This window comes from Nothobranchius furzeri, chromosome 4 (genome assembly GCF_043380555.1).
Source record: "Nothobranchius furzeri strain GRZ-AD chromosome 4, NfurGRZ-RIMD1, whole genome shotgun sequence".
Classification (NCBI taxonomy): Eukaryota; Metazoa; Chordata; class Actinopteri; order Cyprinodontiformes; family Nothobranchiidae; genus Nothobranchius; species Nothobranchius furzeri.
This window is the reverse complement of record NC_091744.1, coordinates 47,638,330-47,665,649: the sequence shown is the minus strand read 5'-3', so window position 1 is coordinate 47,665,649 and position 27,320 is coordinate 47,638,330. Positions and strand designations below refer to the sequence as shown.

At 43.2% G+C, this 27,320-nt stretch overlaps 1 protein-coding gene across 4 annotated transcripts in view; it reads left to right on the top strand.

Annotated features, from left to right (window-relative positions):
* smc1b (structural maintenance of chromosomes 1B) overlaps positions 1 to 27,320 on the top strand; it is a 218,780-nt gene that overhangs the window by 121,295 nt on the left and 70,165 nt on the right. For all 4 annotated transcript variants that reach the window (XM_054732714.2, XM_054732713.2, XM_070550220.1 and 1 more), the window contains exons 5-9: positions 14,425 to 14,663; positions 14,783 to 15,032; positions 20,399 to 20,539; positions 26,811 to 26,893; positions 26,989 to 27,196. In XM_054732714.2, coding sequence (XP_054588689.1) covers positions 14,425 to 14,663; positions 14,783 to 15,032; positions 20,399 to 20,539; positions 26,811 to 26,893; positions 26,989 to 27,196 — 921 coding nt within the window. The remainder of the gene's footprint in view (positions 1 to 14,424; positions 14,664 to 14,782; positions 15,033 to 20,398; positions 20,540 to 26,810; positions 26,894 to 26,988; positions 27,197 to 27,320) is intronic.

The following is a 27,320-nucleotide window of genomic DNA, read 5'->3' as shown; positions in this document are numbered from 1 at the left end:
TACTGACGACATCAATGGACCGACAACACAGACAGGGTTATATACACAGGAGCAGGTTGATAGGAGACAAGGGGCAGGTGGGGAATTGGGCTCATGATTCCCACACAAAACAATGAACTGAGGAGAAGCAGAAATACGCAGGGGAAGGTGTCAGCCTGGGAGTCGTGACACATCTTATATTTTGCCATGCACCACTTGATCGTGAGACTGCTACCTGTTAGCTTTAGCATTAGCCAATCTGCGTGTAGCTGCACTTTTTATCCCAAACTTTGGACTGGTTCTGCCTTTGTACCTTTGCTGGTTCCTTTATTTTCCTCCATTGCTTCCAGATGACCACACTGCACGCCAGTAAAAAGCATTTTCCTTACACGTAACTTACTTTTGTTCAATAAAGTTCTGGGGAAAATAGTAATTCAAAGATGCTGCTCCAGTGCTACGTTTAAAAATAGACAGACAGACACAGACAGTTTTTTTCGTCGCACTGTACAGCCCTGCAAAGGGAGACCAGTGAACGGGTCTTGGTTCCCCCCATGCACAGGTTCCACATAAATTATTTGGAGCTGTTGACATTGAGACATTTTCTCTCTCTCCTCGTAAACTATCATGTTCTGGTACAAACAGACAAACATCGTTGTTGTGGCGTGCCACTGTCTGTGGAGAACCGTGGCCCCTGCCTCAAAGCAGAGGTCTGCTGTCTCAAGCACAAGGGAAAATTTCCACCCACATCTTGAGAGAATGTCCCTCTGGGCCTGGCCTGTGAGTGGTCCAACCTACAGGGGCTCCAACAGAGGGTCATTGAGACCATTCAGGGCACAAGGGCTCCCTCAACTAGGTCTCTATGGCTGCAAGTGGTCTGTTTTCGAAAAGTGGTGTGAAGACAGACAGGAAATCCCATTTCAGTGCTCTGTGACAGTCATACTGACCTTCTTGCAGGACCTGATAGATAAAGGGAAAGCTTTCTCCACCATTAACTCATTAACTGCCATTGATGACTAAAGTTGTCATTTGCATTTTTTTTTTACTGTGTGGACGTCGGAATAAGGCCCTGCACCGTGAGAAAAACATCTCAGCTCTAAAGCTGATCTTCATCTGCTTACGTCACACGTCACGTGACCAGGAAGCAGAAAATCCATGTTTTAGGAGATCGTTTTGGGCCACTGCTGTAAAAAAAAGTGAGGCGCGAACTGGAAAAGCTTCTGCCGATCACAATTCGACAACAAATTATGAAAGAACAGATAACGCTCAAAACACGCGAGTTCTTCCTGATGTAAAAGGTGGGTCTACTCTTTGTTTTGGTAGTTTTGGCGCTGACATCATCATAGAGTGCAACGTTCCGTGAAAATGCTGGAAAACGCTGGCAGCGAAGGGCTTTTCTGATCAGAAAATGGCTGGTAGTTAATAAGTTAAGGTGTATTTGGCTGCAATATCAGCTTGTCATGTTAGATTTGAGGCGAAGTCGGTGGGACAGCATCCCCTTATGAGTCGATTTATGAAAGGAGTACAGAGACAAGTTCCTGTCTCCAGAAATCTGGCTCTGTGCTAGGACCTCCTGCTGGTTTTGGAGGCCCTAATGGCATCCACTTTTGAACCACTGGAGCAGATGGATTTGACGGTGGCTTCATTAAAAACAGCACTTGTGTCGGCTAAACGTGTGTGAAATACATGCACACTCTGTTCACCAGCCATGTACCAAAATTTCCCTAGGGGACACTAAGGTGAATTTACTCCCTAACCCCACCTTTATGCCAAAGGTGCTAGGGGCATGTTCTCCTATTTTTTTGGTCTCCTTCTGACTTTCTCCTCGGTGGAATAGCAGAATCTCCGCAAACTTTGTCCAGTACCTGCAATTTATACATAGCTAGATGTCACAACACCGGCACTAGCTCACTTGGTGCTGGGTATGGCTTCCACTATCTGGGCTGTACACACGTTTTGTTATTTGGGATTACAGTCTCTGGACTAAGTTCTGCAATCCATGAGTCAGTATTTTCTCATAGTGAGACACAAAATAAATGCTATGAAAGAGAACTTTAGGTTACTGGTGTAACCCCGGTTCTCTGAGTAGCATGAGTGAATGTCCCACCATGCTGCCCTCCTTGCTATTTTGTAGCAAAGAAGAAGTGGACATTTTAGAATAAACTGTCAATGAGGATCTGGCCCAATATATGGGGGTGAGGCCCCGCCCCCTGTGGAATAACAGATTTTTGCCTGCCAATCAGGGCTGGCAGTATGGAATAAGAGCTTCTGATGAGGTCACACAATATGGGCCTTCCCATATCGAGACACTCACTCATACTACTCAGAGAACCAGGGTTACGCCAGTAACCTAACATTTTGTAAAGAAAATGCAAACTTAGCTCTATAATAACCATTCAATTCAAGTTCAGTTAAATAACACCAAATCATGACAAGAGTCGTCTCAAGGCACTTCACACAGTAAACATTCCAATACAGTTCAGTTCATTAAGCCAATCAGTACAAAGTTTCCTAAATAAGGAACTCAGCAGGTTGCATCGAGTCACTGACTAGTGTCAGTGACTTTACAGCAATCCTCATACTAAGAAAGCATTTAGCGGCAGTGGAGAGGAAAACTCCCTTTTAACAGGAAGAAACCTCCAGAGAATCCTGGCTCAGTATAAGCAGCCATCCTCCACGACTCACTGGGGATCGAGAAGACAGAGCAGACACACACACACACACACACACACACACACACACACACACACACACACACACACACACAACATATATCAAGTAATGTGTCTATAGTTATATTGTGATTTCTTAGTAAATATTATATTTGGTGAGAGATAAACTTTATTGTATTTATCCTAGTGGATCTATAATTAAACGGGTAAACTAGTAGTAGCACATCCAACGTCAAGGAAAGTAAAATGTTATTATCAGGAGAGGGAGAATGATTAAGTGGTTAGCAGCAGTGTTCAAGCCGATGGCCCCCACCAATGAGGCTACCATGAGGCATGTTGGAGACAGGGCAAGGGAGAGATGTCTTTACCGACTGTATTCTCCACCTCCTTCTACTCTCCCACCATTGTGTCCTACAGGCAAAATAGTTTTTTTTCCTGTTAATTTTGTTTAAAAAAACAATAAAAAACATAAAATATGAACTTATAATAAATCTTGTTGCATTTATCACACTGTTGGACTGACTATATCTGTTGGCTCTCAAGCATTGAGGTTTTCTTATTAAAGCAGAGTACATTGGATAAACATCTTTGTGCCATATCTGGGTATGAAATATAATAAAACTGTCTAATTTTACCCAGCTGTGTGCAGTAGGTGTGCTTCTCTTATAGAATAACAGGGTTTTTCCTGGCTCAAATTGAGGCAGAGGTGGTACCATCCTGACCATGCACCAGCACATGCTTACTCTGTGCATTCAACTGCCTCACTTTTTTCAAAGCAAAATATTATAAAAGGCTCAATAATAAGCATTAGATTGGTGTTTAGTTCCCTTTTCCCCATCTGATATTTATAGTTCAAACTATTTTTAAATATGTGACCTACATTTCAGTAACATTTTAGTTTTGTGTTAATAACACTCATCTTAGTCAAAATAACACATAAATATATCCATTAAAATATAATGCATTTCATTAACATGCATTTGTATTGGAAATGGTAATAACATTTAATTTCTGCTGCTAACATTGTAATGGTGGCATGTCTATTATGTACAGGTTAAGGTTAGGAGGGTGTTCCGTTTTGCCTTGGCCCCCAAAATGCCTTGAAACGGCCCCTGAGTTTTGAAGGTGATCGAATTGTATCAGATGTATAAATATTACATGTGTATAACTTACTGTTTTATACAGGTAAAAATGTGTGGCGGAGATAAATCTACCTACAGGGAGTTACGCAGAAACGATTAAAAGACAGAATACTATATAATAATGTTTTGTTGCGCCACCTAGGGTTGTCACAGTGTGAAAATTTAACTTCACGGTTATTGTGACCAAAATTATCAGTTTTTGGTATTATCACTGTATTTTTTTAAACGTGTTACGTTTTCAAAATAAACCCTGTATATCAGGAAAATTTGTCCTCAGTTTGTGTCTAAATTTTGCCTAAAATGTGTTATTTTGTAATTATGTTGTTTATTTGTTTAAATTTTTTCACTTTAGTCTTTAAAATACCAATATTTGCCCATAACTTCTTATTTTTTGTCTGTTTGATGTCATCATTTTAAAAATATTAGATCAGATGATACTCAGTACTCCAGTAGCCTTCTAATCAGATACTTTTTTTACCCTTACTTGAGTAATAAACCCTATATCAGGAAAATATTGTCCTCGGTTTGTGTCCTTCCAGTGAGTTTTGCAGATGTGGGAAAATGTCATCAGGCAGTAATCATTGTTAAATTCATAATTATTCTTGGCGAGAGACCAACTCTTATCTGCCCCTGGGAGCCCTGTAATGCATAGCGTCATTTCAACATGGGGGTGTCCGCGACACGGTTTACATGCAGGTAGCGGCGCTGCGGCTGCTTTATATAGCGACTCGTTGCATTCTCCCTCAACCCAAATCCTTGGATCATGCATTTTAGCTAAAACTCTAACGTTAGCTTGCCTTGCGTTGACTGTAGAGTTGTGGGTAATGGTCACGCAGATGTGTCATGAGATTTGCAGCGTTGCTGCCTTTCACAGACACTTTTTCCTGCTGCAAACAGGATAGCCGTCTTCTATCAACTGTCCCTCGGCATTCTTCAAATATCCAAAAAATGCCCATACTTCCGACTTTGTCTTCTTTGAGGGATAATAAATGTCCTGAGCGCTGCCGTCTCCTCCTTTGGCCATAATTTCAGCTTTAGCTTCAAGAAAGCTTTGGTCGTAAACAGCAAAGTGCGAATGTACCGCCGGCAACTTCTGCAGATGATACAGTGGCTGGTAAGGGTCACCGCGCCTACACCGCAGCCACGGTAATCCACCGAGATAATATATTTTTAAAAAACAAGACGGTTATTATTATTGTCAACTTTTTTTTACCGGGGTTTACCACTACACCGGTTACCGTGACAGCCCTAGCGCCACCTTGGGAATGTATCGTGCACCAGACGCAGCGGGCGCCCAACAATCAGCACTCTGCGTCCTCTCTGCTGAACATAATCCCGCTACGATGAGAGTACATAAATATTGTAAAATAGGTAGAAACTGGATCTTTCCCTGAAAGATATCTAGCCCCTATAATTCGATCCCTGATCCTGGATGAAAAACCGGACATTTTGATCAATGTAGGAAATCCCCCCGGACGCCCTGGACAGAGTGAAAAGTGGACATGTCTGGGGGAAAGAGGACATATGGACACCCTACAATAGCATCAACCATAGATATGTACAAACTAGCAAGAAAAGCAAATTTAGATTTTTTTCTGCAGCGGTTTTAGCGCTTTTCGTTGCACCGCTGCTGATACAGTGCCCCTATAGTGGCGCAACGCCGCAACTGCAGTTAAAATAACATCTGGGGGCAGAGTGAAATCAGGCTGGGGCGGTACAAAAATAGCTGGAGAAGGCCGCCACGCTAATTTGAATGCAGGAAAACCCCTGGAATAATGAAAACTGGCGAAAATAGGTCTGAATCATAATCAGCTTTGAATTAAGTTTAGATTAAATGATACATACTAAATAGATGACGAGCAACGTGTCCTAACTTGCAAACAGCCTTAACCAATGAACGTTATGAGATATCCTATAGTAGTAAGATATCCCCGATGCTTAAGAGCCAACAGATTAGGGCTGCAACTAACGATTATTTTCATAATCGATTAATCTGTCGATTATTTTTTTGATTAATCGATTAATCGGTTTGTTATTGTTTAGCTATTTAACCTATACAAGTGATGAATACATTTCAGTTAAGAAAAAGAAAAACATAAGAGAATTGTGCAGTTGACTGCAATCTATTTTATTGCACATGAACACAGTCAGCGGTGTAAAATGAGCTAAACAGAGCAAAATATCAGTCCAGAATAATTTTTTGGCATCAAAATATAAGAGGTAAATTCCATAAAAAATAATGTAGAGTCTAGAATAGAGTTTGTAAGTGGTATGCATTGCTGGAGGGTGAGTGTCTTGTTCCCCATGTAGTTGTCCATCGTTGCTTGTTTTTTTCTGCATAAGAAACACAAATAGACTGAAATAAGTACACATATAAAATAAAGCAGCACACACACTACAACACTAAATCAATATTACATTATTTGAATTAATTAACAATATACAGTGATCATTGATTTTGACAAAAATGTGTTGTGAGGCGTTTTACAGCGTTAGACAGTAAAACAGCCTTTTAATAGTAAAAAAAGGACTATGAATTTCTCCTGTATTTAAAAATTGAAAGCGTACAACTATGCCGCGTTATATTCACCTGGATACAGCTCGTCCATATATTTTTCTCTGCGGAGTTGTCCTTTTTTGAATGAAGAACATAGTTATGGGTTTGTGCCGTTTTTCTCTTAACGAGAACATTCTTATAAACAGACGTGCTTAATTTGGCAAGCGCATGATTCACAACACGGAGGAGATTCACGATTGCATTTAGTCAATCAGAAGTAGAACACCGTAGACTGACGCGGCAAAAAAACATGTTTAACATCCACTATAACGAACTCAGCTCCCAAATTTGATCTGCGTTAGCTTGTTTATTTTCTGTTACTTACCGGACATTCCTCTGCTGCATCAGCCCCCACATGTTTTTGTCTCAAATGTTCACTTAGGGACGTCGTGCTTCCGTGCCATGCTAGATGGTTTTTGCATATTTTGCAAGTCACCCATCTTTTCAAGGGATCTAGAGTGAAGTGCTCCCATAATCGTGAGGTTTTTGTCCGTGGTTTCTCTTGTTTTGTCGCTTCTATTTTTCTTCCGTATTTCTTCTTGTTCCGCCATCTCTCACAGCAAGATGCGCGTCAGTAACGTGTTACGTCGTGAAAACCGAGGGCACTTATTGGCTTGTTTCTTCTTCTACGGCTCCACTGGTAGATCAGTGGCTCATTACTGCCACACACTGTCGGCAAATTTAACAGATTGTAACCGATGTCAGATTGTGGTAAAAAATAGACTTTATGCGGTAAAATATGATTATTAAACAACTAATCGATGACTAAAAAAGTTGTTAACTATTTTAATAATCGATTATAATCGATTAAATCAATTAGTTGTTTCAGCTCTACAACAGATATAAAGTCAGTGTAACAGTGTGATAAATGCAACAAGATTTATTACATGTACACATGTGATGTTTTCAGATTCTTTTATTAAAAAAAATCTTCAACTAGTATGTTGCAAAAGAGGACACAGTGGTTTTTATGCTGCTGAGTTCACTTTTTCTTAAAAAAAAAAAAACTCATGATCTGCAATGGCGCCCCCAAGGGGTAGCCATGGCCACCCCTAGAAACTGCTGCCCCCCCCCCCCCCCCAATAAAAAGCCAGTGTTAATAAATCATATTAATGTTCACTCAAACCATAAATTTATCTCATTTATTCAAAACATAATTGTAAAACACAATAAAAAATACTATTAAGGAGGGTCTCTAATCACCTTCTGACTCACAGTGATGCAGGGGACTGTTCTGTTCTGATCCTGCTGGACCTGACTGCAGCCTTTGACACTGTTGATCATCACCTGCTACTGGAGAGGCTGAGAGACTGGGTAGGCGTATCAGGATCTGCTCTGGAATGGTTCTCATCTCATCTCTCTGAGCGCTCCTTTTCTGTGGCCGTCTCCAAGTTTAGGTCCTCCACCACCTCCCTTACCCATGGTGTCCCACAAGGTTCTGTGCTGGGGCCTCTGCTCTTCCTCTTCTGTCTGCTTCCTCTTCAGCACATCCTGAGCTCCTTCAAAGGAATCTCCTACCATCTTTATGCAGATGACATCCAACTGTACATATCCTTTAAGCCCCATGAGATGTCTAAGCTGCAGCTGTTACACACCTGCTTAGACTCTATCAAAACCAAGATGGCTGGGAGCTTTCTACAGCTGAATGAAGATAAGACTGAGATCCTCATCTGCGCCCCAGACAAGCTGGTTCCCAAAGTCAGAGACTCTTGGTCAGCTTGCTTCTCACACCAAACCTTCTGTCAGGAATCTTAGTGTGACCTTTGACCCAGCTCTCACCCTGGATTCTCATGTCAGTTCTCTTGTTCACTCTTCCTTCTTCCATCTCAGGAACATTGCTAAGCTGAGTCCCATTCTGTCCCGCTCTGAACTTGAGACAGTTCTCCACACCTTCATCTCCTCACGCTTAGACTACTGTAACTCTCTTTTCACGTGTCTGAGCAGAACCTCCCTGAACCGCCTACAGGTGGTTCAGAACGCCTGTGCTCGGCTTCTGACCAAGTCCTCCAAACACACCCACATTACCCCGCTTCTCCTCCAGCTTCACTGGCTGCCAGTCAACTTCAGGGTTCATTTCAAGATCCTGGTTCTGGTCTATAGGGCCTTACATGGACAAGCACCATCTTACATTGGTGATCTTCTTAGTCCCTACACCCCCAGCAGGTCCCTGAGGTCCAGTGATCAAAGCCTACTGGTTGTGCAGCACCAGGCTAAAGACCAAAGGTGACAGATCATCTGCTGCTGTGGCCTCCAGACTCTGGAACTCTCTCCCCCTGAGCCTGAGATCAGTGGACTCAGTGGTCTCCTTTAAAAAGCAGCTGAAGACTCACTTGTTCAAGCTGGCTTTTGTATGACCTTCTTCACCACTCTCTATTCTGCTCTCCCCACCTATTCCACCTTCTTCAGGATCCACTGATTTCCCTCTTTCCTGTTCACTCTCTCTCTTTCTTAACATTTTTTAAATCACAATTGTCTATTTTTTTGCTCATTTTCAATAAAATTTTAACCAGTTTCTAAATTATTTTTTATATTTTTACATTTTGTTTTTGTGAAGTGCTTCGTGATTTTTACCATGAGAGGCGCTTTAGAAAAGATATTTTCTTCTTCTAAATAAATAATCAGAATAAAAAACTACATGTTTCTGCTGCTCACCCTTTAAAAAAAGTTGTTTATCTCCAGCTTTTTTAACACAGCAACATTTGAAATAAAGTTAAATAATATGTTTTAAAATAAAATTTGAAATAACATTTTAAATAACCAAAATATATTTTTCTGAAACGTTTGTGTTTGTAAAATGTAAGTTAAAGAGCAATTCACCCCCTTCCAGATTCTTACTCAACTCCCCCTTCCTGTTTGAAAAATGCAACAAATGCTGTTGCCTAGCAGATCGAGAGGGCAGAGCCACTAACAAATACACACACAGGGCGTGTTCGAGATCAGCCAGTTCTGCGCAGATTAGATCAGCGGTGATCGGCGCACAGTGCATGCTGGTTAGATTTGTGTCCGACTTGAAGCCGACTTGCTCTGACGTCATGCATATGTAGGCAACAATATCCTCGTGAGATCAAGGCGGCTGCAGATTTTGGAGCAAGGCGCTGCAGTTGCTCTTCACCGGCTGCACAACCTAGAACAGGGGTGTCAAACTCACACGGGGCCGAAATGAAAATCTGGGACGGAGTCGAGGGCCAAACTTCATATTTTTTGAAAAAGTGACGGCAAATTTTCACATTTTCTTTATCAACATTTATGCAATTTTGAACCTTTAAATTTGGAAACAAACTTATTTCTGCATTAACACTGAATGTGGAATAACCAAATTACACACAAGCAAGTCAGTTTTAAATAAATTGCATCAGTGGTATTCATTACTTGTGGTATAATCAGCATTTAATAAATCTATTCAGGATTTATGTTTTCTTGTTTATTCATTTTTCTTATTTTTTTTATTCTCCCTTTTTTCTCCTGTAATACGTGTCATCGCTGCTGTGACGTCTAGCTTTCCCCACTGAGGAACAATAAAGGGATTTTCTATTCTATTCATCTATCTGCAGCCTTTCCACTTCCTGTTTACTGTAGGTTAAATCTTTTCTCACGGGCCAACAACAAAATAAAATATCATTTTATCTTAAATGAAAATGCAACATCTCACCTGTTAACTTTCATGTTTTGGAGCAGAAAAAGAGCATAAAACCAACATATTTAAAGCTCAGTTTGCTCCACTGGTTTACTGTGATGCTCACCTGTTCCAGCCAGATACCTGCATCATGGGGTTGATCTGAGCTGAGGAGGAGACTCCTGTTGTTTTGTTCATCTTCATCATAATAATGACAACATTAGATGACAACAGGTGCTCACATAGGTTTGTGCTGATGAACATGTCTGAGCAGCTTGACCACGTCGTTGTGTGTCAGGGAGGAAACATAACAACGACAGCAACCACAGAGTCGTGCTGGTTTCAGTGTGTCGCTGCTCGCTGGAGTTATATCAGCTCTGTCTGGACGTTAGCTGGAAAACTTTCTCTTTCAGTCGTGAACACATTACTGAGCGGTTAAAATCTCCGTTTCTGGGCTTCAATGTCGGAAAATAGCTGAGTAAACTCGGCGCTGAGTGAGAGGAGTGTTAAGTTTGTCTGAGACAGCGGAGCTTCAGACACCAGCAGCAGATGCTGGAAAAAAACACAAAGGAGGGGGCGCTTCGGCTCCGCGCTCACTCCGCAAAGCATAATGGGAGTTGTAGTCTTTGCGGTAAAATCAGCCAGTGGGTCAGTTTTAATAAATTTTTGACATTTATCTCGCGGGCCACATAAAAATGCTCCGCGGGTCTTGTGTCTGACACATGTGACCTAGGGGATGACGGGAAACGCCTGGCTCTCACCTGATCTAAGATCTGATTGGTTCATATTCTGATCCAAACATCCGGTGCTAGAACATGAAATGTTAGTTGGTCACATGTATTCTTTAAATCATGTAACATTGATGATGACAACTAGGGCTGCTCAATTAATCGAATTTTAGTCACGATTACGATCTGAGTTTTGAACGATTATAAAAACAAAACAAGCCGATTATTTGCTCCTCCCACTTGCGCTGCCCTGAGTTGCAAATGAAGCGCTCCTCCAGTGTTGCCAACGTAGCGACTTTGACGCTATTTCTAACGGGTTTTCAGACCCCCTTCCTGACTTTTAAATCTTAAAAGTACCTAGCGAACACGTCAGAAACATCTCTTTCTGGATAACTGTCGTTGACATTTCCTGCAGGTTAGCTAAACACTCCCACCTGCACTCCGGACCGTTCTTCAGGACATTAGGAAAGGGAATGATGTAGTGATGTGTCAGTCGCTACAACCAGAGTGAGTGACACACACTGTACCTGCGGGCTCCTGAGCCACTAAAAACAGCTAAATGTGCGCGTGCGGCTTGCTAAACACACGTGCAGCTTGCCCCTATTGCTGAGACCGGGTTGGGGGGTGGGGGGTGCAGCTGTGGTTTGGACAATTATTACATTAACTTAGGGCTGGGCGATATGGACCAAAACTTATATCTCGATATCTTTAAGCTGAATTCCGATATACGATATATATCTCGATATTTTTCATCCTGTAAACTGTTGACAAGTTAACTCACTTCAAGCTCTTGAGAAATTATATACATAAATCAGTAGGTTAAATGCATAAAAATGTATTTATTCTTGTCAAACTTTAACCGTAGTGCTTATTCTCTACCAGTCTGAGCTTTAGTAACACAGGTACAGCTGTCTGCTAACACACACACACACACACACACACACACACACACACACACACACACACACACACACACACACACACACACACACACACACACACACACACACACACACAGTTGAGAGTCAGAGGTGTATCAAATGTCCCACAGGCACTTTTTAATTATATATTTATAATTAATGTCAAATTATTTAAATTTCATCTAGAGGTGGCCCATATTGTATAGGTCTTGTCCAGAGAAAAAAAATCCATCATGTTAAGCTAAATGTACGATGATGTAATTGCATCTACTGAAGATCACATGGCTCATGCACCATGGAGTTATTAGTTATTAGAAAAACTAGTTATTAACTAGTTGTTAGTTATTAGTTAGCAGTGTTGGCTCATATCAGCGATTATACTGTAATGATTCAGAGTCTCTGGTTGCTCTTTTATGAGTGTTATTTTCGGGCTACTGTCGCCATAACCCACACCTTACAAACTCAACTTTTTCATCAGAATCGCTCGTAACGGAGTATTTACTAGCACAGCAAACCAGAGCGGAAGAAAACAGAACCGGAACAACATTTCTCACCCGTTGAGTTCGCCTTCAAAATAAAACGGTAACCCTATAGTTTACTATTCCAACCCTTACAATATGTTTCAGGTCATTTGGCCACTCCGGCTTTCCGTAGCCGTTTCCTCATTACACAGGGGAGGGAGGGGTTTGGCTCGTCTCTCCGCACAAGCAGGAAGGAAAACAGAACTCCGTTGGCATTGAACGTCCCCAAATAATTAAAAACCAGGAGGCCAAATGCAAAGTTTAGAGCAGCACATTTATCCAGAGGCTCTCAGACTGAGCAAACTTTTGAGAATACACGTAATAGCCGCTTAGAGACGGAGCAACATGTCACTAGCATAGCGGCTAATCGCTAGCATAGCAGTTTGGCCAGTTATATTGATATAAAGATATAAAGTAATCTTATATCTTGTTTAAAAATTATACCGATATTTAAAGAATATCGATATATTGCCCAGCCCTACATTAACTGATGGACGACTTTTAAATAAATAGTTTATAAATAAGGTAGAAATAAGTTCCTCACGCTGATAACTAATAACTAATCTCTCTGAGGACACGGTGCTAGTGTACTCTCCTACAGCACCTTGACACGACTCAATAAATGTTATGCAACATTTTGTGAACATCAATTTATTTGCATTTATTTGTTATAAATGCCACTGTATAATTCTTGCTGTCAGTATTTGCAAGATATTGGTATTTGGGTCTGTACTGGTTAGACTCAAATGAGTTAAACCAAGGTCTATAGCCCTTGGGTCATAGACTATGAGCTATAAGTATATTGGTCTTTTTATACTGGGAATCAGGAGTTAAATTGTCCTAAATGATTGTGATCTCAATTTCAATCACAATAATTCATTTCATTTCATTATTTTTGCCATAATCGAGCAGCCCAAATGACAACTATATAGGCCATGAAGAGAAATGTGATTTGTGTTCTTTTGTCATGTTTCCTATGAGCACACTAAAGCTACAGCTGATAACCTTTAGTTATTATTACAGTCATATCTTCATATACAATATATGATATCCACAAGCACGTGAGGATGTGTTTCGGTTGCTAACAAGCACCAAAATTAAAATTACAAATTAAACTAGTATGAACTCTAACGCGATATCTTCATCCATCGTCACCCGCGAGCTACATGTTTCAGCCACTCCCCCTGCTGTGTCCGCCTGCTCTTGTCTGTTTTCCAGGTGAGGCGCTGTTCAACTTGAACAAGGCCACAGTCTCACAATGACATTGTGACATCATAATGTACTAGGGGTTGCATGACTTAATTTTTTTAAAGGTGACTGACAAGTAATGAAAATCGAGTTGACTTCGACTAGTCGTTGATGCCGTCACACACTTGAAGCGGCTAAAACTGACGTTGGGTGACTAAGCGTGTTTTTCGGGGGGGGGGGGGGGTTCGCTGAAGTTTTTGGCAATTAAAATTGCACCCACATTTTCTAAGTTAAAGAGCAAGTCACCCCCTGCAAGAAACTTACTCCACTCCCACTTCATATTTGAAAAATGCAACAAGTGCTGTTGCCTGGCAGACCGAGAGGGCGGAGCCACTAACAAATACACACACACACACACAAGCTCACAACGGCATTGTGACATCATAATGTACCAGTTTACATCATAGCATACCTCTTAGCCAATAGCGGTGGCAGATTTAAATTCAAATACAGTGCAGCGTTTTTACCTGACGACGGCGCAACACTGACAGTTTTAGGCAGAAAATTTAAATTTTAACTAAGATGTACTGAAGTGCCAAATTATTGTTTACACGTGTCTGCAGCACGATTAGACACTCGTTTATTTAGTTTATCAGCAAAAAAAAGTTTATTTGGAGTGACTTGCTCTTTAAACACATTTCTTTTAACAACGGTAGTTTCTACATCTTGCTTCAGCCCTCTCCCCCCTCCCCCTACACAGCGGCCGCAAACTCACCCCTGCACCTGCAACCTCTCAAAGAGTTCCTGCTGCTCTAAACATTAAAATAATCATTTAATTTTCTTTCCTTCAATGGTGTCTATTTGTTGAAATAGCTTTCAAAGCCCTATTCAGGGACCCATGATGTAACCAGAAGGGGAGGAGACTGGCTCACTATTGTAGCCCCGAACAGTCCCTGCGTGTTCTAAATAAATTTTTAACCCCTTTTAATGCTCACCCTATTGAAACAACATCATTAAACAGTTCACTGGAAGTATTTGATGCTCATTTACCACACATAAATTTTTCATTTCAGATGATTTGTCAACTCAAACCCTTCCTGTTTCCAGGCACTGAAATACCAGGCTTTGTTAGACGACCTCCATCAGAAACAGCTGCAGGTCCGGCTTTCTGAGCTTTATCTTAATGAACAAGACATCAATGCCATTGTGGACAAGCTGAGGGAGAGGCAGCACCAAGCAGCAGCCAGGAACACTGATTTGGTTTCCTGGGAGCAAATGGTCAAAGTCCACAAGAAGGAGCACGGGCGTTTGAGCAGGGAGCTGCAGCTCCTGGAGAAAGAGATCCGGTGTGTTTCATTTCATATGTGATTAGAAATTTAACAGCTTTTCAATGTTAAACTAAACATGTTTTATTGATAGTTTGTTATGAAGCAGACTGAATGGATCTTGTATAAATCTGTCAAAGTGGTCAGGAACAGCTGCTCTCCCAGTCTCGCTCCCAGTTCATCAAAGCCAAAGTGAACACCTCTCATCGCATAAAAAAAGTCGAAGGCATCCGTGACGCAGCAAAGAAGAGCCAGAAGTTGCTGGCTGTTAAAAAGCAGGAAGTAGAGGAGCATCGCCAGAGGATAGCTGAACTTCGGAGAACTTGGAAAAACTCTGAGAAACCGGTTATGGAAGAAAAGGGGAGAGACATTGAGCTGGACAAGGATCAGGTAATGTCTCTTAATTTATAAAACCCCACACTTCAATCTGCGATGTAGGAGTTTATTGGTCAAGCTTTCGGTCAGAGACCTTCCATCAGGAATTGTGGAGGTTCACACCAAACAATCCTTAAACAGGTCATATGATTTAAAACACCTGTGTGGTTGAATATAACAAAGTATCATGGGAAATGTAGGCTGTGTTTGAGATGAGCCAGTTCTGCGCAGATTAGATCAGCGGTGATTGGCGAAAAACAACAAGGCTGCTCAAACAGAGGATCAGTGAACACGAGTTCAATTAGGAGAAAAGACTTGACCTATCCAGTAGCACGCCATTTCAATGACTTTTCACACCCAGTGTCTTCACTCAGATTCCAGGGGATTGAACATATTTCACTACATAGAGGAGGTGATATACATTAAAAAAAACTCTGCCAAGGGGAACAATTCTGGATTTACACGTTGAAAACACTTCAACCACTAGGTTTAAATGAGGACTTTGAGATGTCTGTTTCTTTAAAGATAGCATACACTGCTGTGTTTTTATACTTCTCTGCCTTGCTGTATGACGACTTTTTTAGCTTGATGTTTGCAATGTACAAACCTCTCACTTCCTGAGCTGATTTAGAATGTTTTTAATGTTAAGTGGAATGTTTTCATTGTCTAAGACTACATTTCCCATGATACTTTGCTATATTCAGCCACACAGGTGTTTTAATTCAAATGACCTGTTTAACTAAGGATTGTTTGGTGTGAACCTTCACAATTCCTGATGAAGGTCTCTGACCGAAAGCTTGACCAATAAACTCCTACATCGCAGATTGAAGTGCGGATTCCTGTTTTGTTTGTTCCACTTTTTGATCCAGCACATTTCCCAGACGAGCAGCGACTCCTACTCAATTTATAAAACCCCAAAATGAACTCCTGGTTTCACCCTAACTTTATTTATAGATAACAGAAACTGTGCTAAGATTCTGAAATGCCACAAAACCAGACATCAGCTGTTGGGAAGCAGCATTCCAAATGTTTTTGCACATCTGATAGCACTCTTTCTTTTTCATGGAAAGGGAGTGGCCTTGATGGTCTGTTCTCTAAATTTAATTTAAATAACATTTTTGGGAGGCAGCTTGAGTCAAGATCTAGCAGAAAATCCATCCATCCATTTTCATCCGCTTATCTGGTGTCAGACTTCCCTCTCCCCAGCCACTTGGGCTCAGCTCTCTCTTCACCATGACAGACCTGTACAACATCTGCATCACTGCAGACACAGCACCAATCCGCCTATTGATCTCATGCTCCATTTTTTTCCTCAGTCATGAACAAGACCCCAAGATAAAGTCATCCACTTGGGGCAGAACCTCATACCTGACTTGGAGAAGACATTCTACCCTTTTCTGACTCTTGGCCATGGCCTCAGATTTAGAGGAGCTGATTCTCATCCCAGCTACTGCACACTCGGCTGTGAATCGCTTCAGTGAGAGCTGAAGATGACGTTCTGATGAAGCCAACAGGACCACATCATCTGCAAAAAGCAGAGACCTGTTCCTTAGGCCACCAAAACAGATTCCCACAACACCTTGGCTTAGGGCTGCTCAATTAATCAAATTTTAATCACGATTACGATCTGAGTTTTGAACGATTATAAAAACAAAACAAGCCGATTATTTGCTCCTCCCACTTGCGCTGCCCTGAGTTGCAAATGAAGCGCTCCTCCCACAGTGGTGCCAACTTATCGACTTTGACGCTATTTCCAACAGCTTTTCAGACTCCCTTCCTGACTTTTTAAATCTTAAAAGTACCTAGCGAACACGTCAGAAACATCTCTGGTAGCCCTTAGCTACTTTCTGGATAACTGTCGTTGACATTTCCTGCAGGTTAGCTAAACACTCCGCCTGCGCTCCGGACCGTTCTTCAGGACATTAGGAAAGGGAATGATGTAGTGATGTGTCAGTCGCTAAAGAAAGAGCTCTCAGAGCCGGCTCCTTGTTGGATTAACCAGAGTGAGTGGCACACACCGTACCTGCGGGCTCCTGAGCCGCTAAAAATGGCTAAATGTGCGCGTGCGGCGTGCTAAACACGTGCAGCTTGCCCCGATTGCTGAGACCGGGTTGGGGGGTGGGGGGTGCAGCTGTGGTTGGGACAATTATTACATTAACTTGTGGACTTGTGAATAAATAGTTTATAAATAAGGTAGAAATAAGTTCCTCATGCTGATAACTAATAACTAATCTCTCTGAGGACACAGTGCTAGTGCACTCACCTACAGCACCTTGACACGACTCAATAAATGTTGTGCAACATTTTGTGAACATCAATTTATTTGCATTTATTTGTTATAAATGCCACTGTATAATTCTTGCTGTCAGTATTTGCAAGATATTGGTATTTGGGTCTGTACTGGTTAGACTTAAATGAGTTAAACCAAGATCTATAGCCCTTGGGTCATAGACTATGAGCTATAAGTATATTGGTCTTTTTATACTGGGAATCAGGAGTTATTTTAGTGATCATCTTGTTTCTTGTTTATTTTTGTCCTGATTGTGTCCCGAGCAATTTTATGACTGAAAAAAAACAAACAAATAAAATCAACATAAATTGAAAAATCGTCTTAAATAATCGAGATCTCAATTTCAGTCACAACAATCGTGATTATTATTTTTGCCATAATCGAGCAGCCCTACCTTGGCTGCACTTAGAAATCCTGTTCATAAAAGTTATGAACAGGATTGGTGACAAAACGCAGCCTTAGCGGACTCCCAACTCTCACTGGAAACAAACATGACTTACTGCCGGCAATGCAGACTAAGCTCTGACACTGGTCATATATAGACCTAACAGTCCATATCAGAGGGCCTGGTACTCCATACTCCTGAAGTACCCCCCACAGGTCCTCCCAAGAGACATGGTCGAATGCCTTCTCCAAATTCACAAAGCACATGTAGATTGATTGATCTCCCACGCACCCTCTAGGGCCCACTGAAAGGTAGTTTTCCAGGAGCACTGCTCAGAGTAACTTGGACCGATGCAGCTCAGCCCGACCACAGTTTCTGACGGCGCTTACACATTAGTGTCGGCAGGGCCCCAAGAGGTATCGAACGGCACCGGATTTAGGTTTCACACACAGGTCAGATTTGCTTTTTCAGTCCCGAGGCGACTCTTTTTGCCAGACCTTCTCCCCAGCGGTCAGACCGGGAACGAGGCGACACTAGGGACTGATTGGCTGGCTGAAATTACGCCTACTGCCTCCGATCTGCGAGAAGAATGAGCCAGTGGGGGGTTTCCCGCATACGTAATTCATTTCATTTTCATTCATTCATTGTCATGCTAGTTGCTGTTGAGTAAACTTCTGTCTGTAGCACAGAGCTGCCGTTCAGTATGGGATTGGAAGAAGAGAATAGATGTGTGTGTGTGTGTGTGTGTGTGTGTGTGCATGCGTGCGTGTGTGTGCGCGCTTCTGTTTTCATCGGAGTTCGTGCCTTGGCGAGCAGACAGCTGCTCAGGGAACAAATCAGTGTGCGTGGGTGTGTTTGTGTGTGTGTGTGTGTGTGTGTGTGTGTGTGTGTGTGTGTGTGTGTGTGTGTGTGTGTGTGTGTGTGTGTGTGTGTGTGTGGCACAAGATTATGAGGACACACACAGCAAATTAATAAAATAATGCAGTTCAGAGTCTCCAAAAGCAACACAGCTCATGTCCGCCTTTTGTTTACCTTATGGAGCAGACTTCCCCGCGTGTGTTGAGTGCCGTCCACAGGCTCGGGGATTTCCGCATTCCTGAGAAATCCCTCCGATTTATGTGAACACTACACCACCCGTTCGAGACCAAACTCACGCCATCCAGCCCGACCGTGCCGACGCTAATGTCTAAGGGCCATAATGGCACGATTTGGTATTTTCCCTCTACGTTCTTCCCTATATTTAGTCCCTGCACTGTTGAGGTACCTGGCAAGGCTGAGTCGGGCCGTCATCATGATCCTGGCCGCTGATTGGCTGAGGGGTGAAGTCAGTGGTTCCTCTAGAGTTTTCTGCTTTCTGTTTCACTGCCTGCAGCCATTTCCTGGTTCATGGTCTGACAAAAAGCCATAAAACTGAGTAAAATGTCTAACATCAACACCATGTTTGTGCTAAGGTGTGTTTCTGTGGAGCATACAGGTTTCCTTACATTGTTTACTCTTCACCTCATGGTATTTTTCTATGAGTAAAAATTGCACACAGCACTCAAACTATGCTGTACAGAACTGTTTCAGGCTGAGTAGTGTTCATGGAAAACTAACTTTAAGGTATAGGCTGGTCTAGTGTTCCACGGCCAGGACGAAAACCACATTGATCCTCCTGAATGGGAGGTTCGCCAATCCGCTGGACCCTCCTCTCCAGAACCCCTTAATAGACCTTATCAAGGAAACCCCCCGCAGTTGCAACACATCCTGCGATCCCCCTTTTAAACAGGGTGACCACCACACCGGTCGGCCAATCCATCGGAACTGCCCCCAATATCCACTTCCTTCCTTAATTACTTTGGATAGTGCTTTTACCTGTTCTTTTAGTCTTATTTGGTATGCATTTTTGTTTGATGGCTTATGCTATACCTTTTATGCATTTTAGCTAATTCCACAGTTTCACGTGATATTGTAGAGCCGCGACAGCCAACACAACCCTACAACATCCAGAGCTTTAAGCCTGGGGCACACACTTTTAAATAGAAGCCATCATAGTTAATGAGAGTTGGCACACGGGGAGCGCCACACCGCATCCCAGAAGCGCTGCGCCCAGGTGCTGAAGACACCTGTATCTCAAGTGCAGCTGTTTACGACGTTGTGGAGTACTTAACAACAGACATTACGACGCGGAACTGCTTTACGGCACAAACTCAAGTCGCAGTTTTGAAAACTTTAAAGTACTTTTGATCTTAAAATATTCTAATAAATAGCGTACTTACCCATTTTTAATGAATTAGAGTCTCACAAGACACGAGGGCAAGTCTGATCACAAATAAACAATAGAGTCACTTTCTGTTCTTAAGTCGCGTGTGATGTTGGTACTATCGCGTGACTTTCCAAGATGCGCTCAGCAGCACGGCACATCCGCCTCTGGTGTGCCTCAGGCTTTAAGGAACTCCAGGCAGATCTCATCCACCCCGGCGCTTTGCCATTGAGGCGCTTTTTGACCACCTCAGTGGACTGAGCCCCTCAGATTGGAGAGCCCAACCCAAAGTCCCCCAGACTTTGCTTCCTCGCTTAAAGATGTGCCAGTTGGATTGTTGTTATAACTACCAGAAAATAACAATGAAACTTTATATTCATGTAGTGAACATCAGGCATTTAGTAGGAAGCTTCAGAACACTAGTGTAAGATATTCATTTATCATTTCTATCCATTTTGTTACAGTTGGAGCGATACAGGGAGCTGAAGCAGTGGGCTCAGAAGGAGGGGGCGGTGCTCAACCAGCAGGCTGAGAAACTCCACTGGGAAGTGAGAGCAGATGGTGAAAAAATGGCTTTTGACCAGCGCAGAAAGAAGGAGTTGGAGGTACCGTTGACCTTTGCTAACCCTGTCTTTCCACTAGACATGTAAGTGTGATGTGATACTCATTTTACCCGCGAGCTCCCTTTCCACATGGGTCGTTTCAGACGCGAAACATAGGGTTGGGCATTGAGCATCGATTGGAACCGGTTCCAACTGTTCATTTTTCCCGGAATCGTTCATCTATCCATCCATCTGCTTATCCGGCGTCGGGTCGCGGGGGCAGTAGCCTAAGGCGAGAGGCCCAGACTTCCCTCTCCCCAGCCACTTGGGCCAGCTCCCCCGGGGGAATCCCAAGGCGTTCCCTGGCCAGGTGAGACACATAGTCCCTCCACCGTGTCCTGGGTCTACCTTTAGGTCTCCTCCCGGTTGGACGTGCCCAGAAAATCTCACCAGGGAGGCGTCCAGGAAGCATCCTGACCAGATGCCCGAGCCACCTCAACTGGCTTCTCTCGATGTGGAGGAGCACCGGGTCTACTCCGAGCCCCTCCCGAATGACCGAGCGTCTCACCCTATCTCTAAGGGAGAGCCCAGCCACTCTTCGGAGAAAACTCTTTTCGGCCGCTTGTATCCGTGATCTCATTCTTTCGGTCACTACCCAAAGCTCATGACCATAGGTGAGGGTAGGAACGTAGATCGACCAGTAAATCGAGAGCTTTGCCTTCTGACTCGGCTTATGACATGTCTCACCTTCATGTTAATGTTGTTTTATTTGATGTACTCCACTCTGAACTGCACCAATCCAGCAACTGCTGCATTTTAATAACTAGTATTAAAGGTGAATACACCAATATTTGCACAAGAATAATTTTTGTTTTAAACTCTCAGTGACACACTTTGCAGGGGGGTTGGCATTTAATTTTTCTTGGCGTCTGGAAAAACATCTCCTTCTGCCCCCTTTATTTTGGTCCAAGGTCATTACTGGGCTGGCCCCATTAAACACGTTCTACACCCCTGCTTAGCAGACTTAATGAAGTATTTTTAAGCCAGTATAAAAATGACTGAAACACAAATTTACATTTTTGGCATTATTGACCAATATCTTTGATTTAATTTATTTGTTAAGAACATCAAGATGCATTACAGTGAACATTATAATAAAGTACATGTTTCTAGTGCAGAGAGGAGACAACCCATAGAAGCACTGATTTGATCTCATTTCAGAGAAAAATAGAACAGGTCAGATGCACCTAATAAATAAAATTACTAATATAAACTCAGGAATCTGTTTCTTTGCTTCATTGTTCTGGTGCTGAAAACATCACTAATGCGGATCAAAGGACATACACAGATGAATCCACCTTATTATTTGGAAATCAGTGGGTGTGGTTTTCATCAATACATTATTTTAAATCTGAAATGGATATGGATTGATCAGAAGTTGCTATGTGTATTGTTTATTGCCTCAGAATTGAGATTAAATATGTTTGATCACAATAGTAAAGGAACTATTACAGAACAAGTTTTTCAGTAAAATCAGAACATGAATATTTAAGTGCATGAATTAATGCATCTGAACTCATGCAGTAGGAACTAGGAAATAATTTTAATTTTTTTTATTTTAATTTGATTAAACTGATTTTTTCCTAATGTTGTTGGCATTTTTCCCACACACAGTTAAACCAAACAATGTTGATTGAGGTGTGTTTGTGTGTGAGAGATAATTAAAATAATGATTAAAAAATAAATGACTGGAGCGGAGGCAGTGACCGACGCATGCAAGAGCCGTTTTCAGCTCTGTCTTGTCAAATGCACCACGCAAGTTACGAAAAAGTAACTTTAAATATTCAACCGAAAAACAGGCGAGTTGAAGAAAACCTAGGGAGCTCTGAAGAAACGTGAGCAACAGTGAAGCAAGCACAGACAGATCCGCTAGTGTGTGTGTGTGTGTGTGTGTGTGCGTGCGTGCGTGTGTGCGTGCATGGATGGGCCGGATGGACTGAGCTCCCGGCAGCAGTTTTGTGTGTAGGGAGGGGCGGGCGCTCTATGTGACTGGCCAATCACAGAGCGTGAAGACAGTCAGTGACAGTCAGTTACCCAATGAGGATTTTCCTTCAACACGATTATTACAGATATTTACGAGTTTTACTCGTTTCATGCTCGATTACAGATATTTACAAGTTTTACTCGTTTCATGCTCGATTACAGATATTTACGAGTTTTACTCGTTTCATGCTCGTATTCGTCAAAAATGCTTTATCCGTACCGGATACTCGTCAGAAAATGAGTATCCGGCTCATCCCTAGCTGTAACCACCCTGCCCTGCCTCCTCCTCCTTGCTGCCTGCCGGCTGTGATCACAAGCAACAACAGAGTAGTTCCCACTGCTTCTTCGGGAAACGGCGCAAAAAAAAAAATCTATTAAACTTGGGATCTTGTAGGTGTGGCGCTGGGATTTCGGCTACGCCTATGTAAGGGAAACACTGGACTGGTTGGGCAAATTCCCACACACCCTCCAGGATCCTCCTAAGGGTATAGAGCTGGTCCAGTGTTCCACGGCCAGGACGAAAACCACATTGTTCCTCCTGAATCTGAGGTTCAACTATCCGAGGGACCCTCCTCTCCTGAACCTCTGAACAGACCTTACCAGGAAGGCTCAGGAGTGTGATCCCATTGTAGTTGGAACACACCCTGTGGTCCCCCTTTTTAAATAAGGGGACCACCACCCCGGTCTGCCAGTCCAGTGGGACTAACCCCGATGTCCACGCGATATTGCAGAGCCGCGTCAGCCAACACAGCCCCACAACATCCAGAGCCTTGGGGAACTCCGGGCGGATTTCATCCACCCCTGGAGCCTTGCCACAGAGGAGCTTTTTAACCACCTCAGTGACCTCAGCACCAGAGATTTGAGAGGCCAACCCAAAGTCCCCAGACTCTGCTTCCTCACTGGAAGACATGTTGGTGGGATTGAGGAGGTCTTCGAAGTATTCTGCACACCGATCCACAACATCCTGAGTAGAGGTCAGCAGCACACCGTCCCCACTATAGATGGTGTTGGTAGCACACTGCTTTCTCCCCCTGAGGCGCCGGATGGTGTACCAGAATCTCCTCGAAGCTGTATGGAAGTCTTGCTCCATGGTCTTACCGAACTCCTCCCATGCCCGGGTTTTTGCCTTGGCGACCACCCGAGCCACTTTCCGCTTGGACTGCCAGTACCCGTCAGCTGCCTCTGGAGTCCCACTGGCCAAAAAGACCTGATAGGACTCTTTCTTCAGCTTGACAGCATCCCTAACCGCCTGTGTCCACCAGCGGGTTCAGGTGTTGCCACCACGACAGGCACAGATGATCCTGCGTTCACAGCTCTGGTCAGCCACCTCAACAATGGAGGCATGGAACAAGGTCCATTCAGACTCAATGTCCCCCGGAACATTTTGGAAGTTCTGTCAGAGGTGGCAATAGAGCTCCGGGAGTTGACGTCACGTTTCCCGGCATGCAACAGTTCAAATCGAAACGGCGCCATTTGGCAGGCAGAAGCCGGCAGCTGGACTATTTGTTATTGTCAGAAAACTCAATCAGACAGGAAATATGGTAGATTCCTGTTGTTCCCCAGGATGCAGAACAGACACAGACGACATAAGGAATGAACCATCTACTGGATTCCCCAAGATCCGGAGCGCCGCAAACGTTGGATCATTGTAATAAAACGTGCTAATGACCGGGCTAAAATGAAGCTGTGGGATCCCGAGAGTAAAGGATTTCGCTTATGCAGCGACCGCTTCATATCAGGTACTTAAACCAACGTTTCCTCAGCTGTGTATGGTATTTATTTTAAATGCTTTTATTACGATTCTTAGTGGGCTTCCTAAACTTATTTTGGCGTGGCTTTTTCTGTCTTATTACTCATAGCAGCAAGTAAACATCACGTAAAACGTTGCCTCGTGATTTCTGTGTGCTGCCGTTTACGTGTTTTATGATCACAGCAATTAACCGGCTAAGCTGTATTTAATTTTTAAGCAATGGTTGATCACTTGTCAGATAACACATAAAAAGCACTTTGGGTTGCTATTATCTGTCTCACCGAGACAGATCTCAGACAGATCCTGAGACGCTCCTGCCTGACATATTTATTTTATTCACGGAAAAAATCAGACTAGTGATTTAACTTGGCGTTCAGTTTATGCATTCAAACAGCACAGCACTCAATTTAAACTACTTACATGTAAATCTGTTATTTGTCCATCCATCCATCCATTTTCATCTGCTTATCCGGAGTCGGGTTGCGGGGGCTGTAGCGTCGAGAGTCCCAGACTTCCCTCTCCCCAGCCGCCGGAGCCAGCTCCTCCGGGTAAATTCCAAGGGGTTCCCCGGCCAGGTCCAGTAAGAAGTCCGCTCCGACAGCTTCTGGCGTCGGAGCGGGCAGTAGCGTCGAGAGTCCCAGACCTCTCCCCAGCTCCTCCGGCCGGGTGGAATCCCAAGGGGTTCCCCGGCCAGGTCCGGTAAGAAGTCCGCTCCGACAGCTTCTGGCGTTTTTAAAAAGTATCCCAGGGGCACGGTAAGGGTCGGAGATGTTTAGTCTATTTAATTTCTGACTATATAAAATGATTTCTTCGGTTTTAAAGTGTGAAGTAAACTCTGACGAAGTAAAATCTAAGCGGATCCCGTTCACGTTCATAGTTACATCCGTGTTTGTTTACCTTTTTTTCCCTGCCAAAATGGCGTCTACTAACTCAGAGTCACGTGGGGTCCGGAGCTCTATTGAAGCTCCTTCTGACAGGAGACTGCCAGACGTTCCCAGCAGACCCTCGCAATACGTTTGGGCCTGCCTGGTCTGACCGGCATCCTCCCCCACCATCTGAGCCAACTCACCACCAGGTAGTGGTCAGTTGACAGCTCCGCCCCTCTCTTCATCCGAGTGTCCAAGACACGCGGCCGCAGGTCAGATGAAATGACAACAAAGTCGATCATCGAGCTGTGGCCTAAGGTATCCTTGTTCCAAGAGCACATATGGACACCTTTATGTCTGAGCAGTATGTTCATTATGGACAATCCATGACTGGCACAGAAGTCCAATAACAAAACACCACTCGAAATCAGATCAGGGGGGCCGTTCCTCCCAACCACACCTCTCCAGGTCTCACTGTCGTTGCCCACGTGAGCGTTAAAGTCGCCCAGCAGAACGAGGGAGTCACTGGAAGGAGTGCTTTCCAGCACCCCCTCCAAGGTCTCCAAAAATGGTGGGTAGTCTGAACTGTAGATTTAACCCTGCAATTTCAGCTGTGAGGCAGTGCTACACCTGAGCCTATGGTGTTTGACTTCCTGTCCAACCTGATCTGAACTGGTGACGTGGTGAGTGTAAATGATGCGTCACTGCGTGACTAGGATACTTCCAAGTCTTTCTCGGCCAGTGAAAAAGCACACATCTAGTATAATGGCAGTGGCAGAATTTATGTGGAAGAGACGATTTTTACATAGAGGATCAGAGCATTGGGTGCGCGTATATTTATTACATAGAATTTTCCGGTTGGAAAGGTCCTATGTCCATGAATGAGGAGCTGATACTAGCAAATAGAGCTGGGCAATAAATTGAAAATGTATCGTTATCGAAGTTTCTCACTCTTATCAAGATATTTTTCCCATGTCAATAAATTTGATAATAAAAAAAAAATTATGTGTGTAGGTTGGCAACGCTCGTGTCCCTTTAAGATGCTGTACCACCTAAAAATATGACTCAACGAAATACATGTGATGGCCCCATCAAGTGGACAACTTTTGTTTCTGCACATACCTATAGTTATCGTCTATTTATCACGATAACTATCCACAATTTAGGCCATATCGCGCAGCCCTACTAGCAACACTGTCAGATGTTGAGTTACCTAGGAGGCAGTGGTGTAAACGAAGGGGTCCAGCTGAACATCGGGCCCAAACAGCATCCAAACGTGTATAGTACCGACTTGATCAGCGGTGGGTGGTATGTAAAAAGCAGTGACACAAATAATTAAAAGTAAGAAAATGAACTTTGAGGAAAATGTTACTGGCTCATGAGAAACTGAACATGAAAGTTTGAATTTTATATCTGTCGGTTTGTTTTAATGGACGTCCAAGCACTCTGTCTGTGTTTTTCAGTTGGTAAATGTGGTTTGTTTGTCTAGCACCCAACAGCACTCGGTGACGTCAGCTGTAGGACTCCCTATACTCTATTGGTGTGTAATACGCTTTGTGGATGTTATGCCACTCTTACACGTGTAGTGGAAAGGCCTGGTAATAGTGAGGCAGGCAGCGTAAAGATCTATTAAAAATAACCAATCATGTGTTTTTAAATTCATGTTTTTATGAAGTTTGCTATCAGGAACAGCCAGATTCACCTGGGAGAAATCACAAGTAAAGCAGAGAAACTAGATGCATACATCAAGATCTGCAAGTAGGTCACATACTTAAATTCTCACACAGTTTTGGTTTTCATTTAGTGACAAATGTGTGTTTTGTTGTGTAACACGAGTGTGTTGTATGACCCAGGTCCTCCCTGGATGACTACCATCAGAAAGAGGAGGGCCTGACTGCAGAACTTCAGCGTGTTTCTCAGCGAATGGAGGAGGTGAATCAGGAGCTGAGGCAGGTGGTGGAGGAGCTGGGCAATGCTCGTCTGGACAGCCACGAGAGCAAACGGCAGTTGAAACGCCGAGAGCTTCTGGAGAAGCTCTGCAGACTCTACCCAGACACTGTGGTGGGACAGAAGATACTATTTACTAAAGCCATCTCCTGAATTTCTGCATTTAAAATGTGTTTTAATGCCTGAGGTTTCAGATGATGCTAGTTTATGTTTTTGTTGTTTGCTCATAAAAAATTAG